The sequence below is a fragment of the Salmo trutta genome, chromosome 14 (assembly GCF_901001165.1).
Source record: "Salmo trutta chromosome 14, fSalTru1.1, whole genome shotgun sequence".
Lineage (NCBI taxonomy): Eukaryota > Metazoa > Chordata > Actinopteri > Salmoniformes > Salmonidae > Salmo > Salmo trutta.
The window spans coordinates 64,274,641-64,295,659 of record NC_042970.1 but is presented as its reverse complement, the minus strand read 5'-3'; the positions used below and the strand labels follow the sequence as shown (position 1 = coordinate 64,295,659).

Here is a 21,019-nt window from a genome sequence, read left to right as displayed (position 1 = left end):
AACTGTGACAGAAAGAGAGTGGACAGGAAGAGAGCGGATGTGTGTGCGTGTCTGCGTCTGTCCCACTGTGCACGTTTGCAGTCTGTAAGAACGCCATACGTGTTGTACGCGCAGACACCGTAGTTCACCCTGCACGCATCCACTTGACTTCCCATTTTTCCCATGATGTCAACATAACCCCTAAAGCAGGAGCGGCTGGGGAGGAAAGGAGGGAGGTTCGGGAATAGCGCCGGTCGCATTACATGTCGGCTTATATACATTTCATCTCGTTTGGGCCTTTCCAAACCGAACAGTCTGACTTTTCATCAATCCCCAGTCGTGCACACACAGCGGCCCATACACACCCGCACACACAGCGGCCCATACAGAGACGATGAATCATTTCCCATCTGGCGCTGCGGATCTGCCCAAGGAACGGGGGAAGAGGAAGAAAGAAGAGGACCTCGCCCTGGGAAATGGATGTGCCAGTATTTAAATTCAAAACCCCTACGACAGGGATGAGCCACTTTGGGGTTGGAGGAAGACCGCTGAAGCGGGAGCTCCGTTAAGGGGACGTAGTGTGTTAATAAATGCACTTAGTGAAAATGTGGCTGGGGAGGAATCTGTGGACACATACTGTATCAACTAAGCCTATATAGTAGATTGAGCTGAGACGAGGGGTATGGGTGAGCCATGAGAGTGCGAGACGAGAGTTAGTTTATATGGCTTCCGGGGGATTTTAGGGACACATATCAAGTCTCTCTAGAATGGGGGAGGGGGAGCCGTGAAAGTGCTAGACGAGAGACAACTTTCGCCTGAGAGGAAGAAGTGCACTGGTAGTGACATCACATCTAGCTCATCATTCACGCTAATGATAACGTGTGTGGGTTATGGGCCGCATGGATGGATGCTCTGGCAGACAACAGAGGGGAACAGATTCTCGCCACCAGCTCACATGATGCATACCTCCCCCCCTTGACAATATGGCAGTGGAACTGGTGGGAGGGTGTTACAGCACTTTGTGCTTCTATTACGGATGAGAGCCCACTCTCGTCTGACATCCGTCATCATCATCAACGTTAAGATGAGTGGAAAAACAGAGAGAAAGAGACACACACACAGAGAGCGCGAGAGAGAGACACACACACACACACACACACACACACACACACACAGAGAGCGCGAGAGAGAGACACACACACACACACACACACACAGAGAGCGCGAGAGAGACACACACACATACACACACAGAGAGCGCGAGAGAGAGACACACACACACACAGAGAGCGCGAGAGAGAGACACACACACACACACACACAGAGAGCGCGAGAGAGAGAGACACACACACACACACAGAGAGCGCGAGAGAGAAAGACACACACACACAGAGAGAGAGCGAGAGAGAGACACACACAGAGAGAGAGCGAGAGAGAGACACACACACACACACACACAGAGAGCGAGAGAGAGACACACACACACACACACACACAGAGAGAGAGCGAGAGAGAGACACACACACACACACAGAGAGCGAGAGAGAGACACACACACACACACACACACAGAGAGCGCGAGAGAGAGACACACACACACACAGAGAGCGCGAGAGACACACACACACACACAGAGAGCGCGAGAGAGAGACACACACACAGAGAGCGCGAGAGAGAGAGAGACACACACACACACACACAGAGAGCGCGAGAGAGAGAGACACACACAGAGAGCGCGAGAGAGAGACACACAGAGAGCGCGAGAGAAAGACACACAGAGAGCGCGAGAGAAAGACACACAGAGAGCGCGAGAGAAAGACACACACACACAGAGAGAGCGCGAGAGAGACACACACACACACACACACACACACACACACACACACAGAGAGAGCGCGAGAGAGAGAGAGACACACAGAGAGAGCGCGAGAGAGAGAGAGACACACACACACACACACAGAGAGCGCGAGAGAGAGAGACACACACAGAGAGCGCGAGAGAGAGACACACAGAGAGCGCGAGAGAAAGACACACAGAGAGCGCGAGAGAAAGACACACACACACAGAGAGAGCGCGAGAGAGACACACACACACACACACACACACACACACACACACACAGAGAGAGCGCGAGAGAGAGAGAGACACACAGAGAGAGCGCGAGAGAGAGAGACACACACACACACACACAGAGAGAGCGCGAGAGAGCCACACACACACAGAGAGAGCGCGAGAGAGCCACACACACACAGAGAGCGCGAGAGAGACACACACACACACAGAGAGCGCGAGAGAGAGACACACACACAGAGCGCGAGAGACACACACACACACACACACACACACAGAGCGCGAGAGAGAGACACACACACACAGAGCGCGAGAGAGAGACACACACACACAGAGAGCGCGAGAGAGAGACACACACACAGAGAGCGCGAGAGAGAGACACACACACACACACACACACACACACACACACACACAGAGAGCGCGAGAGAGAGACACACACACACACACACACACAGAGAGCGCGAGAGAGACACACACACACACACACAGAGAGCGCGAGAGAGAGACACACACACACAGAGAGCGCGAGAGAGAGACACACACACACACACACACAGAGAGCGCGAGAGAGAGAGACACACACACACACACACAGAGAGCGCGAGAGAGAAAGACACACACACAGAGATCGCGAGAGAGAGAGACACACACACACACACACAGAGAGCGCGAGAGAGAAAGACACACACACAGAGATCGCGAGAGAGAGAGACACACACACACAGAGAGAGAGCGAGAGAGAGACACACACAGAGAGAGAGCGAGAGAGAGACACACACACACACACACAGAGAGAGAGCGAGAGAGAGACACACACACACACACACACACAGAGAGCGCGAGAGAGAGACACACACACACACAGAGAGCGCGAGAGACACACACACACACACAGAGAGCGCGAGAGAGAGACACACACACAGAGAGCGCGAGAGAGAGACACACACACAGAGAGCGCGAGAGAGAGAGAGACACACACACACACACACACAGAGAGCGCGAGAGAGAGAGACACACACAGAGAGCGCGAGAGAGAGACACACAGAGAGCGCGAGAGAAAGACACACAGAGAGCGCGAGAGAAAGACACACAGAGAGCGCGAGAGAAAGACACACACACAGAGAGAGCGCGAGAGAGACACACACACACACACACACACACACACACAGAGAGAGCGCGAGAGAGAGAGAGAGACACACAGAGAGAGCGCGAGAGAGAGAGACACACACACACACACACACACACAGAGAGAGCGCGAGAGAGCCACACACACACAGAGAGAGCGCGAGAGAGCCACACACACACAGAGAGCGCGAGAGAGACACACACACACAGAGAGCGCGAGAGACACACACACACAGAGAGCGCGAGAGAGAGACACACACACAGAGCGCGAGAGAGAGACACACACACACACACACACACAGAGCGCGAGAGAGAGACACACACACACAGAGCGCGAGAGAGAGACACACACACACAGAGAGCGCGAGAGAGAGACACACACACAGAGAGCGCGAGAGAGAGACACACACACAGAGAGCGCGAGAGAGAGACACACACACACACACACACACAGAGAGCGCGAGAGAGAGACACACACACACACAGAGAGCGCGAGAGAGAGACACACACACACACACAGAGAGCGCGAGAGAGAGACACACACACACACACAGAGAGCGCGAGAGAGAGACACACACACACACAGAGAGCGCGAGAGAGAGACACACACACACACACACACACACAGAGCGCGAGAGAGAGACACACACACACACACACACAGAGAGCGCAAGAGAGAGACACACACACACACACAGAGAGCGCGAGAGAGAGACACACACACACAGAGAGAGACACACACACACAGAGAGCGCGAGAGAGAGACACACACACACACAGAGAGCGCGAGAGAGAGACACACACACACACACAGAGAGAGACACACACACAGAGAGAGCGCGAGAGAGACACACACACACACACAGAGAGCGCGAGAGAGACACACACACAGAGAGCGCGAGAGAGAGACACACACACACACACAGAGAGCGCGAGAGAGAGACACACACACACAGAGAGCGCGAGAGAGACACACACACAGAGAGATCGAGAGAGACACACACAGAGAGCGCAAGACAGAAAAGGAAAGAGAAAGACAGCAGAGCATGTCATGTTCTCCAGCCGTCTATGTAATTCCCCTAGAGAGAGAGAGAGAGAGAAAGGTTACCCAGGCTGCAGTTCCTGACAGTCTCTGTGTACACTGGTGTGGTGGTAAGCATTTCACGGTAAGGTCTACACCTGTTGTATTCGGCGCATGTGACAAATACATTTGATTTGGTGGACAGTAAAGACAGACCGCTAAACAAAGACATTGAGTGTTTGAGTGTTGGACAGCCTCACCTTCACCACTTCCTCAAGGGTTTAGAGACACACCCCTCCCCCCGCCTCCCCAGAGTCAGGCCTGTCTGCTACATCCAACAACCGGACCATAGAATGACTGGGAAAGTCAATTGACGGAGGACAGCCAATGCACTCTCTCCAGTCTTTAGTCGACAAAGGCTCTACAGATCCTCAAAAACCCCTCTCTGTGCTTGAATACCCAAACGGCTCGTCAGTTAAGTTGAGTGACATTTGAAGCTGAACTGAAGCCAAACTGTTCCAACACCTTCATGCAAAGATGTTATCAATGACGGTCTCTCATGTCACGTCAACAGTTCTTAGAAGCAGCAGCAGAACAGTCGCTTGGCAAGTTGGCCACAAATCTTACACCTTTATGCATGACGTCAGCTATGTCAAAGTCAATAGTTCTTTCTAAGAAGCCATGCTAGGTCGCGGCGGCTAGGTATCTGTTGTGATGCGGTGACGGCAGGAAGAGAGACGCCGTCGGCAGCGCTGTCTGTAATGCCGTCTGGGCCAGATCCGGCTAGCGATCGCTAACAGCAGAGAACGAGAGAGAGAGAGAGAAAAAAGACAGGATACAGTATCTCTTGTCATCTTACAGGGCACTGAGGTCAGAGTGTAAAAATAGCTCAAAGTGAAGCAGCATCAGCACCTGCAACCTGACTTGGCTGCATCTTGACAATGTGACCACGTGCATTGAGATACATTTGGGCAAATTCACAGCAAGATAGAATATTAAGGCATACAGTAAGACACAGTAAGGTGGTCCTTCTTCCAGATGATATTAGCTTACACTAAAGACATAAGCCCAAGAACGCACTTTCAGAAAGTTGAATGTATTTTGCATATTGATTGTGGTCTTTCAGCCCACCTCTAAAACTCTCCTCCCAGCCTCCGCTCCCACCCATAATATTGTTATGCAAGTCATGAGGTGTGACTCATCATGACTCTTTCCATTGTCGTACTCTAAAGCACACGAATGCCACAAAGTTGAAGTATAATTTGAATAACAGATAAAGCTCCCTCTTGCACTCCTTTGTGCAGACCTAGACAAAGAGAGGATTTAACCAACCGTGATATAGCACTGTAAAAAGTGCTTTGTAGCTGGTGAGCCCTGAAGCACCAGACACTTCAACCAAACTTGATGCACGCTGTGCTGCTCTTCCGCTTGCCAAACCTGGGGTTCGCCCATAGGAACCCTTATTTGAAGGAGAACGAACATTCGACTGCTTCTGGTTCGGTGAGCAGGTACTACTGTTAGTTGGACCAATAGGGGAATCCGTTTTAATATGGTTAGAATGTCGACCTGAGAACCAGCCACAGCAACCATGATTAAGGGGGTTGAATGATGCCTTGGAAAGAGCCTGGCAAAAGATCCAGACCAATGTTTTGTAACTTTGAGACAATATTCTATTACAGAATATGTGTATTATTGAGACCAAGGCACAATTTACATTTCCTTGAGACTTCATGGGTCAGCCTTGGTTCAAATGATGCTTTAAAACATATCAAAACCCTACCGAATATCAAGAGCATCCATCTTGGGCTAAATCATGTGCAAATCCCCTACTTGCCGGCAGCAGACTTCTCACTGCAGAGCAGTGTTCCACACAAACGCATCTACTCTATACCTAGTATTGGGGACGAACGATATAAATCGGTGAACATATCGGAATGGAACGATATTAGCTAAAAATGCCAACATCAGTATCGTCCGATGTCTAGTTTAACGCCCGACGTGCAAAACCGATGACAAAGCTGACGTGCATACCTATATAACAAAGGTACATGACATAAAGACGCCACGTAAAATGTTGCGCTATACGTGCAACACAGCACTCCTAAACTAGCCCACAATGTCTGCTGTGTGGATCGAGAAGTCAACAAGTCGAGCAGTCATTTGAAAGAGAAAGAAAATGTCAGCGAGACAACTCAAAGTCGAAATCCATTAAAGCCAAGATAATGGAATTCATTGCCCTTGACAATCAAACAAGAATTAGGCACAATAGTGGAATTTGCGGTTTGCCTTCAAAATAAAAGTATGTCATTGACAGTGATGCAAATGAATACAAATAGGAGAATCATGCCACACTTTTATTTTGAAGGCTGAACGCAAAGTTCACTGTTGTGGCTAATCCTTATTGTGGCTAGCTTCACATAGATGGTCTGACCACCATTAATCAAATAAGAACTGTCTTATAAATTAGTCTAATTTTAGATGACACCTAGCTATATAATTAGTTAGTTAGCTAACGATTAGAGGTCGACCGATTAATCGGAATAGCCGATTTCAAGTTTTCATAACAAAATCGGTATTTTTGGCCACTGATTTGCCGATAATTATTATTTATTTTTTTACACCTTTATTTAACTTGGCAAGTCAGATTAAGAACACATTCTTATTTTCAATGACGGCCTAGGAACGGGGGTTAATTGCCTTGTTCAAGGGGGATTCAGGGATTCGTTTTTGCAACCTTCCGGTTACTAGTCCAACGCTCTAACCACCTGCCTTACATTGCACTCAACGAGAAGTCTGCATGGCAGGCTGACTACCTGTTACGCGAGGGCAGCAAGAAACCAAGGTAAGTTGCTAGCTAGCATTAAACTTATAAAAAAAACTATCAATCTTATCACTAGTTAACTGCACATGGTTGATGATATTACTAGTTTTTCTAACGTGTCCTGCGTTGCATATAATCGATGCGGTGCCTGTTCATTTCTCATCGAATCACAGCCTACTTCGACAAACGGGTGATGATTTAACAAGCGCATTTGCGAAAAAAGCACCGTCGTTGCACCAATGTACCTAACCATAAACATCAATGCCTTTCTTTAAAATCAATACACAAGTATATCTTTTTAAACCTGCATATTTAGTTAATATTGCCTGCTAACATGAAATTGTGTCACATCTCTAGCGTTCATTGCACGCAGTGTCAGGGTATATGCAACCGTTTGGGCCGCCTGGCTCGTTGCGAACTAATTGCCAGAATTTTACGTAATTATGACATAACATGGAAGGTTGTGCAATGTAACAGGAATATTTAGACTTAGGGATGCCACCCGTTAGATAAAATACGGAACGGTTCCGTATTTCACTGAAAGAAAAAACGTTTTGTTTTCGAGATGATATTTTCCGGATTCGACCATATTAATGACCTAAGGCTCGTATTTCTGTGTGTTTATTATATTATAATTAAGTCTATGATTTGATAGAGCAGTCTGACTGAGCGGTGGTAAGCACCAGCAGGCTCGTAAGCATTCATTCAAACAGCCCTTTCGTGCGTTTTGCCAGGAGCTCTTCGCTGTGCTTCAAGCATTGCGCTGTTTATGACTTCAAGCTGGGTGGGTATAATTTGTGGAATGTTCCAACAGGAATCTATTCCAAAAACTTCGTAAATAACAAGGTTGCCAAAAATCAACGTATACAAAGTTGTATAGCGGCAAAATAAGATACCGGGTAGGGAGTGGTCTATTTCATTGTGTTTTTCACTCATCACATTTATTCAGAAAAATGTCTGTCCTCACTCTGGTTTCCTATGGACAAACATTAAGAATAAGCTACGTGGTGAGTTGATGCCTATTCGGCAGCTAGTTAGCTAGGTTTGTATGCGTTGCTACTTTGTATGCGTTGTTGGTTGGCAACCTTTTACTTTACGTTTTTTGGAACAGATTCCTGTTGGAACGTTCCACAAATTATACCCACCCCTTCAAGCCTGTCAACTCCCATGATTAGGCTGGTGTAACCGATGTGAAATGGCTAGCTAGTTAGCCGGGTGCGCGCTAATAGCGTTTCAAACGTCACTCGCTCTGAGACTTGGAGTAGTTGTTCCCCTTGCTCTGCATGGGTAACGCTGCTTCGAGGGTGGCTGTTGTCGATGTGTTCCTGGTTCGAGCCCAGGTAGGAGCGAGGAGAGGGACGGAAGCTATACTGTTACACTGGCAATACTAAACTGCCTATAAGAACATCTAATAGTCAAAGGTATATGAAATACAAATCGTATAGAGAGAAATAGTCCTATAATTCCTATAATAAATACAACCTAAAACTTCTTACCTGGGAATATTGAAGACTCATGTTAAAAGGAACCACCAGCTTTCATATGTTCCCGTGTTCTGAGCAAGGCACTTAAACGTTAGCTTTCTTACATGGCACATATTGCACTTTTACTTTCTTCTCCAACACTTTGTTTTTGCATTATTTAAACGAAATTGAACACGTTTCATTATTTATTTGAGGCTAAATAGATTTTATTGATGTATAATATTAAGTTAAAATAAGTGTTCATTCAGTATTGTTGTAATTGTCATTATTACAAATAAATAAAAATAAAATCGGCCATTTAATCGGTATCGGCCCCTTTTTTTTGTCCTCCAATAATCGGTATCGGCGTTGAAAAATCCTAATCGGTCGACCTCTAACTATAGCTAATGAAACAGTTTTTTGGGAAGAACATTGTTTGCATCCATGAGCTAGCTAGATTTTTTTAAATGTTATCACCAGCACTGTAGGTGCGCGAGAGAACTTTACCAGCATCATAGCATACGTATCGATGAATTGTTTTGACATATGAAATACGAGTGATAATGTAATAACTACGTAAACAAAATGTATGAACGCCTAAAATTATTATTTGACGTGCAGTCATATTCAGGTCCTCATTGGTAAACAAGCTTCTTTGACACATCAAAGTGTGTTAAATAGTATATTTTTTGACACGCAAAGACCCAAACGGCGTTCCATAGAAAACATGATAGAAAATGAAATGACTGAATAAATGAACAACGAAACAGTACAGCAAGTAAGTGAAAGAAATGGGTTTTTATTATGTTTTACTGGAAATGGGGACATACGTAAATGCCAACAAAATGACCTTTTGGTCAGTGTGTGTGTAACCTTTATTTAACTAGGCAAGTCAGTTAAGAACAAATTCTTATTTACAATGACGGCCTACCCCGGCCAAACACGGACGACGCTGGGCCAATTGTGCGCCTCCCTGTGGGACTCCCAATCACATCCAGATGTGATACAGCCTGGTTTCGGACCAGGGACTGTAGTGACACCTCTTGCACTGAGATGCAGTGCCTTAGACAGCTGCGGCCGTGTGTGTTAACTATTTAACTGTACTAGAATGTTTAAAAGGCTGCAAAAAAATACATGTTGGGTAAGGAAAATATTGGATATCGGTATCGGCCAAAAATGTCATATCGGTGCATCATTACCTAGTATACAGCGCATTTGGAAAGTATTCATCCCTTCACTTTTTCCACATTTTGTTACGTTACAGCCATATTCTCAAATGTATTAAAATAAAAATATTCCTCAAATACCCCATAAAGCGAAAACAGGTTTAGAAATGTTTGCATATTTATAAAAAACATCCGAAATATCTTATTTACATAAGTATTCAGACCCTTTGCTATGAGACTTGAAATTGAGCTCAGGAGCAACCCGTTTCCATTGTTTCTACAACTTGGAGTCCACCTGTGGTAAAATAAATTGATTGGACATGATTTGGAAAGGCACACACCTGTCTATATAAGGCCACACAGTTGACAATGTATGTCAGAGCAAAAACCCAACCATGAGGTTGAAGGAATTGTCCGTAGAGCTCCAAGCCAGGATTGTGGCGAGGCACAGATCTGGGGAAGGGTACCAAAACATTTCTGCAGCATTGAAGGTCCCCAAGAACACAGTGAACTCCATCATTCTTAAAATGGAAGAAGTTTGGAACCACCGAGACCTTTCCTAGAACTGGCCGCCCAGCCAAACTGAGCAATCGGGGAGAAGGCCATTGGTCAGGGACGTGACCAAGAACCCGATGGTCACTCTGACAGAGCTCCAGAGTTCCTCTGTGGAAATGGAGAACCTTCCAGAAGGACAGCCATCTCTGCAGCACTCCAGTAATTAGGACTTCATGGTAGTGGCCAGACAGCAGCCACTCCTCAGTAAAAGGCACAACAGCCCGCTTGGAGTTTGCCAAAAGGCACCTAAAGGACTCTCAGACAATGAGAAACAAGATTCTCTGGTCTGATGAAACCAAGACTGAATTCGTTGGCCTGAATGCCAAGCATCACGTCTGGAGGAAACCTGGCACCATCTCTACGGGGAAGCATGGTGGCAGCATCATGCTGTGGGGATGTTTTTCAGCAGCAGGGACTGGGAGACTAGTCAGGACTGAGGGAAAGATGAAAGGAGCAAAGTACAGAGAGAGATCCTTGATGAACCCGATCAAACATCTCTGGAGAGACCTGAAAATAGCTGTGCAGCGATGCTCCCCATCCAACCTGACACAGCTTGAGAGGATCTGCAGAGAAGAATGGGAGAAACTTCTCAAACACAGGTGTGCCAAGCATGTAGCGCCATACCCAAGAAGACTAGAGGGTGTAATTATTGTCAAAGGTACTTTAACAAAGTACTAAGTAAAGGGTCTGAATACTTATGTAAATGTGATATTTCAGTTATTTGTAATACATTTGGGGGGGAAAAAATTAAAAAAGCTTTTTGCTTTGTTATTATGGGGTATTGTGTGTAGATTGACGAGGGAAAAAACAATGTATTCAATTTTAGAATAAGGCTGTAACGTAACAAAATGTGGGAAAAGTCACAAGGTCTGAATACTTTCCGAATGCACTGTATGTCCATGTAAACTGAAAACAAATGTATCAATGAAACACAAGCCATAATCTTACACAGCATACAGGGGCTCCCTCGCAGCATGAAAACCAAGAGAATGAAACTGAGATGGCCACAAACAGCATGGTGCTCCGTTCCCCGGCCGCAATATGGGACATGCCAGAATCAAAAGCAAAAAAACACACAGGGCCTTGTCAGACCATACCAATCTCCCACTTCTGGGGGTTATACTTAATCCTAGGATTCAGGGCTATAATAACAATAACATTATTTGCTTGTTGTCTAGACCAAAGTTCAGTGTCTGCCAGAATTCTTAAGCCATATTTCTGAGAGTGCAGAGTGCAGAACTTGCATGAATCATCAAAATGAGTAGAAACTCAGCACCAGAGAGGTTGAAGGTGCAGGTAGTTTTACAGATGCTTGGTATGCGTCCCAAATGGCACCCTATCACCTTTCTAGTGCACTACTTTTGCCCAGAGCCCTGGTCAAAAGAAGTGAACTATGTAGGGAATAGGTTGCCATTTCAGACACAACGACGGTTTAAAAACAGCCACATTAGGCTAGACTACATTTTCCTATGACATGGCAAAACATTCAGCAGACGTTTAGACAATCACTCCCTTTTAACGGCTGAAACGCTTCATCTGTTAAACTGAAAAATCGAAGGGAAGTTGAATGGAGAACCATTGCTAAAGGAAACAGCTTCCTAAAAAGGGTCCTAAATCTATGTACTCTGTCTAAACCGCCTACACCTGCTGGCTCTGAGAAAAAAGCTAAGTATTTTGTGTGTGGTATCAACATTACAAAAATACATTTAGTCTACCCAACCTCCCTCCCTTCCTGTCTTGTCTGGCCAGGTGAACCGTGGATAAACGTATGTGTGTACACGACTACATGTTGACGCTCCATCAGAGCCTTTCAAGTCCCCACAGAAAATGTCAATCCACTGTTGAACCAGAGCGGCTAACTGGGCTGAGAACAAGACACATGTCATCTTCTATCTAGAAAACACCGTTTGGCAATAAAGCAATCAACTGCCCAATTGCCAGTGATGTGCCAAATTCCAAACGGTCTAGTCAGACAGCTGTACATTGCAAATCCATTAGGCAGATAAAAACAGTCAGACCCCATCTGCTAAGAGAGGGGCAGACTAAACTTGAACTGTCTAGAGGACTCATGATGATTAGACTTACGAATAACGTGAGGAAGTTCTAGTAATTTTAAGATCTGCAGTCGTTTAGACAAAACCCTCTTATCTGTTATTGATAAGCGAATTCCCTGAAGTGCATAATTCAAACAAAATGTCTAACCAACACATGCAACAGATTAGCCTAACTGCCAGTGCCAGCCAGCAGCATGCATTAACCTGTTTGGGCTAGGGTGCAGTATTGAGAATTTTGGAAAAAATATGTGCCCATTTTTAACTGCCTCCTACACCAACTCAGAAGCTAGAATATGCATACTATTGTTCAGGTTTGGATAGAAAACACCCTAAAGTTTCTAAAACTGTTTGAATGGTGTCTGTGAGTATAACAGAACTCCTATGGCAGGCAAAAACCTGACAAGGTTTCATGCAGGAAGTACCCTGTCTGACAAGGAGTCGTGCGTCTTGCATCTGTTTATTGAAAAGTAAGGATCTTAGCTGTAACGTGACAATTCCCAGGGCTCCGATAGGCTCTCAGAACCCGGGAAATACCTGAAGGTTGACGAGGCAGCCTCAGGCTGAAACACATTATCGCCTTTGGTAAGTGGCGGATCAGAGGACCTTTGAATGAGGCGCGTGCACGATTCGCTCCTGAGGAGAAATTTAATTCGGCTGTTTAGGCTCATTGCATATTCCCGGTCGGAATATTATCGCTTTTCTACGAGATAAATGGCATAAAAATTGGTTTTAAACAGCGGTTGACATGCTTCGAAGTACGGTAATGGAATATTTAGACATTTTTTGTCACGCCAATGCGCCATGCGCAAGACCGTGATGTAGCATTCTGATAGTGTCTAGAACTCACGAACAAAACGTCGCTGTTTGGATATAACGATGGATTATTTGGGACCAAACCTACATTTGTTATTGAAGTAGAAGTCCTGGGAGTGCATTCTGACGAAGAACAAGCAAGGTAAGAACATTTTTCTTATAGGAAATGTGATTTTGGTGGAGGCTGACCTGGGTGGGTGTCTAAATAGCTAGCCCTGTGATGCCGGGCTATGTACTTAGATTATTGCAAAATGTGCTTCATCCGAAAAGCTATTTTAAAATCGGACATATCGAGTGCATAGAGGAGTAATGTATCTATAATTCTTAAAATAATTGTTATGCTTTTTGTGAACGTTTATCGTGAGTAATTTAGCAAACTGTTAGTAAATTCCCCGGAAGTTTGCGGGGATTATGCTTTTTCTGAACGTCACATGCTAATGTAAAAAGCTGTTTTTTGATATAAATATTAACTTGATTGAACAGACATGCATGTATTGTATAACACAATGTCCTAGGTGTGTCATCTGATGAAGATCATAAAAGGTTAGTGCTGCATTTAGCTGTGGTTTGGGTTTATGTGACATGATATGCTAGCTTGAAAAATGGGTGTCTGATTATTTCTGGCTGGGTACTCTGCTGACATAATCTAATGTTTTGCTTTCGTTGTAAAGCCTTTTTGAAATCGGACAGTGTGGTTAGATTAACGAGATTCTTGTCTTTAAATAGCTGTAAAATAGTCATATGTTTGAGAAATTGAAGTAATAGTATTTCAAACGATTCAAAAATCGCGCCACTGGATTTCAGTGGCTGTTACGTAGGTGGGACGAGTTCGTCCCACATGCGCCAGAGAGGTTAAACCCCACCAGACAGGCTATGTAGCAGCAGGGCTCGCGTTAATGCAGAAAAAATAAACACACATATAAAGTATCTTGCTGTGTTTTGTAAACACAGATATAAAATGCTTCTTATTGTAATTTCTTCTCAGCATCAGACGAATTGTCACAAATAAATTTAAAAAACACTTTACTTTCAATATAAAACGCAGATGAAATGGTTTAAAACAGACAATTAAGACACGATAAAGCCAATGACTGTACGTACAACAACTAGTAATGAAGATAACCAACCCATTTAATCATTATTATTACTCTGGGTTATCACTCGCTCTGTTTGTTGGCTCACTGGCACACAGAGCAACGTATATAAAGCAGACAGGCAGCGTAGGCATCCTGCCAGATAGAGACAGGATATGAAGGTTTCCATGTAAGAGGCGCCGTCCGCCACGTGAACAGAACAGTGGAGTGTGTGGGGGGACCCCTGGGGAAGCTCTGCCGTGAAGCTCAGTCATCTGGAGTGAAAAGTGGAGTGGGGCTTCTGGGGCAGCTCATCTAGAGTGGTGTGAGAGTGGCCGGGGCAGACTAAACAGAGCCGAGGAAGTCTGGATGTGCGTGGCAGCACCTGGCCGCAACACAAGCCCCCTCTCTCTCCCTCTCTCTCCATCCACAGATCACTGAAAAAAAAAAGCTTTGGCTCGGACAAGGGCCATGCACACAGACTACACTGCACTATTCAGACTTCAATGCAGATGACACAGGACTCCCTACATAGCCACTTACTGACCCCAGCCAACACATATCACTAACTGCTCTTGCTCCTTTGTAGCTCAGTTGGTAGAGAATGGTGCTTGTAACGGCAGGGTAGTGGGTTCGATTCCCGGGACCACCCATATGAAAAATGTATGCATGCATGACTAAGTCGCTTTGGATAACAGCGTCTGCTAAATGGCCGATTACAAGGGCCATGCACACAGACTACACTATTCGGCTATAGACTACACCGTTCAGACAAGGGTTTATTCAATGCAGATAACACAGGACCTCCTAAGTTACTGCTAACTGACCATAGCCGGAGCCCACACACTCAAACAGACCTGCTCACTTTATCACTCCCACAAGGGCCATTCATTCACAGGTTAGAAAGACTAGCTCTGGTCTCCACCACACTCCTACTCTGACTGACATTCCTGGGGTTACTGATCAACTAGAGCAGGGGCATCAAACACATTGTTTCCCCCGGGGGCCACATTCGGTCTTGAACGAGTTAAGGAGGGCTGCACTGAAAAGTGATTATATTTCCTTGCCGGCAAAAATCGGCAAAATAATTGTCCTCTATGCATCGTTTTTGGAATTTCCGATGCTCCCTGACTGTCTACTGATTGTTAGCGAGCTGGACAGTCAAGAAAATGTATGAAAATTTGTTGAATATCATTTTTGCCCACTTTCCCTTTCGGTTTAAGTCATTTGAAAGTATATTGAGTTCATTTCCCCCCAACAATTTAGTGCTTTCTTACTCAAAACCCCCCCCCCCCCCCACGGGCCGTATCCTGTCTGCCGGCCGTATGTTTGACACCCTGACCTAGACATCCGGAGTCTAGATCCTGGCTTGTCAATCACTGCAGCTAGGAGGATTCATGATCTACAATATCATATAGGCATAATAGTAAGTGAGTCATCTGATGCTTACCTTAAGGAAACAGTCAAGATTGATGATGACTGAGCTTTTGACAGGAGCCTTCAGAAAACTGAAGTTGACCTTCAGGTCATTCTCTATTACACCTTACCGATTCTCCATTCCTCTGTTTCTCCCGTAGCTTGTATGTATGAAGCAGACAGAGGCAACATGAAAAGACAACCTTGACTGAGGAAAGACCCGGGTAGGAAAAACCAGAGAAGAACAGACACGGCAGGCCATCCCAGATGGACTGCTTCGCTTCAGTAGGCTACAATGAGTGTGAAATGTTTGAGCAGTCGCACAAACACACACACACACACACACACACACACACACACACACACACACACACACACACACACACACACACACACACACACACACACTCCGCTAGACACTTATCACACAGAAGGGTTGTCATAGGGGGAATGTTGTACTGACGTACAGAAAACTGAGTGACAGCTCATAGAAGAAACATGTACAAGAACAGCGAGAGAGACAGAAAAATAAAGCCAAATGTATTCAGTATGGAAAGGAGCATGTAGGCTGGTTTACAATACGTACTAGCACCCTTGTGTCTTATAGAAAGGCATCAAGCCCCACATTTCAATGCAGTGAACCGCAATACAGCCAATTCACCTGACTCTCCTCCCATTGATATTCAACTGGATAGGCAAGGCAACACTGAGAAGCCCTTTCATTCCAACACAGAAACTTAGAGATTGCTGCAATGGATTTCTGACAAAGCCTATTGATTGCGCTTTAAAATGGGTCAGAGCACTTTGCAGAGCTGGGCGGGCAGAGAGAGCCGCGTGGCCAAATTAAGCCTCTGTCTGGACGGATGCTGTGCTGCCTTATTTAAAAAATGTTTTAGCGAATCTAATTTGCTAATCAATATGGCTGCTAGGCTAAAACGTATTTGCAGCGGCCTTCACCTTGCGCGTGGATCTAGTTTGACCTGGGAAAACGGGTTTCACGCGGCGGTATACAACTAGCTAACACCAAGTGACAACAATAACACATGGGCGTGGTCTCTTCTTACTGTGCCAATTTAGATTAACAGCAAACGAATGCCTCTAATCTGCTTTCATTCAAAACATCTGGCCCAGCCTGCTAGACTGTGTAAACCAGCATTAACTTAATCCAGCTAGGAGGGTGGGTGGGACAGGACAGCACTGAGGGCAGTAAAACCAGCTCCCAATGCCATTTCAATTGTCTTGTTGGCGTCCCTACACCACATGTAGGTTATCCTTCACAAAACACAATTAAATATATTTCCTTCATTTTAGGGGCAGAAGTCAACAGGGCTCCTAATTTAGCTCGGCATCACGTGCGGACGATACATCCTGTGGAAGAGTGTGTGTTCCCTTTGAGGACACACACAGGCTCTATTTCCTGACCACTGACTGAGTGAATGCTGAGACAGTGGCCCCTGCTAACTTTCCAAAAATGCACTCTCTCCCCACCGGCTAATGATCAGCCTAGGAAGGATGGAGGCGGGGCCTTTATCTTAAAATCGCCAGCTTCCTGGCTTTTCCCCACTTGCACACACTCAGCTCCTCCAGGGTCACTTCCCAAAATGCTAGAGAGACTCACCAGTCTAAAGTGGCTTCCTCGTCTGCACTGACCTTCAGTCATGTGATAGATTCATGTAATATATTAGATGCCTACTAAGTAGGCTAGGCTAATAGCTTTCACCAGACAATTTGTGTCACATTGGTGCAGGAGGAAAAAAGGCCTAGATGGTGAGAAAAAGCCACTTATGACAGCTGAGATGCACCCGGTGTGATTGCAGACTGTGCTGCATAAGAGTGGATCTGAAACAATTCTTCCAGGCTGGCACTATATGCTCATGGTGCCAACTGGAGGCGAAGGAGCAAATGGAGTTAGAATTGCTAGCCGTTTAGTAGTTAGCTCACAGCAGCAGGCAGTGTTATAGACAGACTAGATGCTAGCAGTGCGAACAGAAGCAATTGTCACCTCCCCGTAGTGTTGGGAATAGCGGCTTAGCGCCAGACTGTTCTATTTACTGCTTGGCAACGGCATTCCATTCAAAACGGCAGGTGACTTCATCAGACAGCGAGTTAAGGAAAAAGCCCAGTGAGCAAACAATAACAGGACTGGTTCACACTAAACAATCCATCAATCCTGATTTGGGACCAGCAGTCGGGTGCCAAAGACTGGCTGGTGGAAAACAGTGCAGAAAAACACCCCAGCGTCTCCCCTCACAGACTAGCACTGATCTTAGATGTCTGTGGAATGCGACCTAACCGCTAGGGCCTTGATTAGCCCTAGCTATTCCTTGAGCGAAATTGCATCTGAGACGAGAGGAAATGGTAAATAAATTGCAAGGCAAAGCTGCAACTACTGACAGTTTGAATGTGGCCTCTAAATGGCAAACGCACAGACAAATGGCCTGAGAATACCTTCAGGCGTCTCCCAGACTGCTGGTAGCAGACACAGTAGTTTATTGACGATTACATTACGATTAGACAATAATGGCGGCTCAGGTCTGAATAGACTCTATAGACCCAAGGAAGCTATAAGTGCTTAAGAGTAACCCAGCGAGCTCTACTGATCGAGCTCTACTGTCTGCAGGCCATTCGTTCCCCTATCCTAAATGACAAGCGAGCACTCAGTGAGACCACAGAGCAGATACACAGACCAGGGCAGAGACGCCCGTCTATGACACACACACACACACACACACACACACACACAAAAAAAAAAAAAAGTGCAACATTAAAATGTGTGGTGGTGTTCCCCAGTTTGAAAGGAGCAGTGGTTTGAAGCGTTCTTCCCCTCTGTGGCGTGAACGAGACAGAGGATGTTCCTATGATCTGGAGAGACTCACGTTTCCTCTCTGTATAACATTCCTGGGATTCTGAGTGAAGACCACTGCAGCAGCCCATTTAAAACCATTTCCCAAATGGAAATAAAACAGAGACCCAGGCCTTCACTGCACTAAGAGAGATTATTTTGTATTATCATTGCAGGATGCCTCATTATTAAAGAACAGCCTTGGCTTACTGCATCATAGAGGTCATTGGCAAAATACAAATGTACAGCCTTTTAAAAAGGTCAAACTAAGTACTAAGTAAACACTTTCAAAGTAATGGAATATTCCAAACAACCAGAGAACTCTTGCCGGACCACGAGGAACTCTTGTTCACTCAGTGCTTTTATCCGGCTAGTACATTACAAGATTAAATATTTAATTTGGCTGGTCCCAGAAGATAGAGGGGTCTGGAAATCGATCTGATCATGAAGAAACATGAAACGCAGGGCATGCCATCGCCTCCTCTCCCCAGTCAAAACACTGCTTTCTCAAGTAAACAGACAAAATGTTTGGGTTGTAAGAAACTGTGAATAGGACAGAAAGTAAAATGGGCTCATGCTGGCTTCTTTCCCTAAGGAATAGTGTCTTAAAACAAAGGGAATGCACTACAAGCTGAGGCTATGTAGGGGTGTTGAAAGTTCATTACCAAGACAAATCAAAGTACTGATGGAAAATCTTGAAACACTAGTGCAGTAAACAATGGAAATATTAGCTACAAATGCAAACTATTTGGAACAGGCTTGCTGGTCTAAATCAATACTACATTTGGTAATGGTGCGTCAGTCTGCAGAGCTCTGGCTACTATGGGTCTCTGCACACTCGGGAAGCAGGTAGTCTAACGGTTAAGAGCTTTGGGCCAGTAACCGAAAAGTCGCTAGTTCGAATCACAGCGCAGATTGTTAAAAATATGTCGATGTGCCCTTGAGCAAGGCATTTAACCCTAATTGCTCATGTAAATCGCTCCTGAATGACTAAAATGTGTAACTATGTAATAATAATGTCACTGATGAATTAATAGCACTGTAATTCAGATTATAGGACAACACATGCAAGTAGTGACGAAGGGTGGGCAAACAACTGTTGCAAGTTGTAACAATTAATTAATGCAGCCATTGTGATAACCCCAAATGTGTTGGCTTTTTTTAATTGGAGAGTTCGCTAGCTAACAAACAGTAAATCAACGTTATTCACACGACTATGTCAGCTAACTAGCTAACTGGCTAGCTAGGTAAACTAACGTTGGCTAGTATTACAAACTGAAAAAATAAACATTTACTTGTTAGAAAAACTGTATGCTTATTCGAGGTGTAGTTAACGACATTTGATCAGTGTGTTAGTAAATATAATATGGCGTTGTTGTGAATAACAAAGTGTAAACATTCACGCAGAAAACTAGCCAACTACTGTAGCTAGCTAGTAACGTTAGCTTGATAGCGCCATTAGCTAACAAGCAAGTGAAGCTAGAGACAGCGAGAGGGTTTTACATTCTTACCTGTCAACCGCAGTTTCACTGGGCCATTTCTCCTAACTCCTTGATTAGACATGCCCGTTTGTGTTCCAGCTTGACGTGGGGTTATCAAAAATATGTATAATACATGTGTCTAGCTATTTCACAAAAATGAATTCCTATTTAACTCCTATGGCTATGGCAGTTTCACAGTGAATGAAGAAGAATGGAGTCACGGCACAGTGGCCCGGATGAGCACAGCTCTAGTACAATACACCACCGTCCCGAGCACATACTCCTAAAGAAACTAAAATAAAAGGCTAATTTCCAATAAACCAGGATCTCCTCCCGAAAGAAACGGTGCTATATGACGTCCAAGGCGGCTTCAAAAGCCAAGGGTGAGCTCCTCTCCCGCTGGGGGTGGCATTTCTGCTTGAAGTGGTGGTAGCTGAAATTTCCAAGCCGAGATGTCTTGCTGGTCTCAATTTTTGGATAGTGACCCTCCCCTCTAGTGACATCACTCACAAGGTTAAAACACAAGCACTAAATTGATGTACAATGTTAATTTAAACGAGAGGAAATTATTGGACATATTTAACCTTTTTTACGTTGTGTTCATCAATATGGTACTGGTAGGCAACCACAGCCTCTGTCACTGAGGACTGCCTCACTAGACTGATCTAAGGTCAGTTTTATGTTCACCTGTCCTCATGGTTATGAATAGGTTTTGTGGAGCCAGCGGAGGGTAAGCTGAATCTACACTTGTGTGTTCATAAAAGCATTGTCTGGACCTTTATGGCACAGGACTGTGGACATACCCCACTTTCTGTCAGTTTCCCTTGAACCACTACATGAACAAACATAGCACAAGTATGCAGCACTTACTGGAGAGACCTAACTGGAGAGAAGGGTAGTAGTCTACATCAGTGTTTCTCAATCAGGTATAGTAAACTACCCCTCATACTATACCTCATTCCTATCATAGACTATCCACAGGAGGGGGTACTAGGGAGACATAAGAACATAGGCTTAATGACTGGTTGCACATAAGGGGTGCTTCTGGCAGAACATAATCTGATTGGAGGTAGGCCTACATTAACCAAAAAGAACCACTGGTCTACATGTCTGGTGCTCCCCGAGTGGTGCAGGGGT

The 21,019-nt window shown here is 45.2% G+C and overlaps 1 protein-coding gene across 4 annotated transcripts in view; it reads right to left on the bottom strand.

Moving 5' to 3' along the window:
* Positions 1–20,367, bottom strand: part of LOC115208608 (E3 ubiquitin-protein ligase SMURF2) — an 83,196-nt gene extending 62,829 nt beyond the window's left edge. For 3 of the 4 annotated variants that reach the window (XM_029776798.1, XM_029776801.1, XM_029776802.1), the window contains exon 1: positions 19,913–20,366. In XM_029776798.1, coding sequence (XP_029632658.1) covers positions 19,913–19,964 — 52 coding nt within the window. In that variant the 5' untranslated portion in view covers positions 19,965–20,366. Of the gene's footprint in view, positions 1–19,912 lie in introns of all 4 variants that reach the window. The other variant, XM_029776799.1, reaches the window with a different exon arrangement.
* Positions 20,368–21,019: the final 652 nt, after the last annotated feature.